Raw genomic sequence first — 565 nt, 5'->3', positions numbered from 1 at the left:
GGCGCCGCCGTCGACCCCGCCGCCTTCGTCCACAGCTGCGTCTACGACCTCTGCGGGGCGCGGGATAATGGCACCGGCCTCTGCCAGGCCATCCAGGCCTACGCGGCCGTCTGCCAGGCCCTGGGCATCTCGGTGGGGGAGTGGCGCGCCCAGACGGGATGCGGTGAGTGTTCCCGTGCCTCTGCCGAGGGCTTGTGTCCCTCCCCCTCAGAAGGGAGGGAGTGGATTGGGGGGTCTGCCCAAATTTCTCTGCGGAGAAATTCAGGGTGTTTCTCCTGTGGGTGGGAATGAGGAATGGTCAGTGGTGTGATTCTTGGCCCCACTCCTCGCTTGCTGCATTAGATAGCTGTGGGCAGCTCGATGGCTCTGGGGGTGTTTTGGAGAAGCTATTGCTTCTCCAGTCCTGTGTCCAGCTCTGGAGCCCCCAGCACAAGCAGGATGTGGACCTGTTGGAACGTGTTCAACGGAGAGCCACAAAAATGAACAGAGGGCTGAAGCAGCTCTGCTGTGAGGACAGGCTGAGGGAGTTGGGGTTGTTCAGCCTGGAGAAGAGGAGGTTATGGGT

At 61.6% G+C, this 565-nt stretch overlaps 1 protein-coding gene across 1 annotated transcript in view; it reads left to right on the top strand.

The window, feature by feature from the left end:
- The window catches only part of TECTA (tectorin alpha), a gene marked incomplete at its 3' end in the record, with an annotated part of 10,683 nt that overhangs the window by 9,455 nt on the left and 663 nt on the right, over positions 1-565 (top strand). Inside the window, exon 8 of the mRNA XM_008940576.1 lies at positions 36-163. Within this exon, the coding sequence (XP_008938824.1) occupies positions 36-163 (128 nt within the window). The remainder of the gene's footprint in view (positions 1-35; positions 164-565) is intronic.

Source organism: Merops nubicus, unplaced genomic scaffold (assembly GCF_000691845.1).
Source record: "Merops nubicus isolate BGI_N331 unplaced genomic scaffold, ASM69184v1 scaffold27335, whole genome shotgun sequence".
NCBI lineage: Eukaryota > Metazoa > Chordata > Aves > Coraciiformes > Meropidae > Merops > Merops nubicus.
The sequence above is the reverse complement of the archived record's forward strand: the minus strand, read 5'-3'. Positions and strand labels throughout refer to the sequence as shown.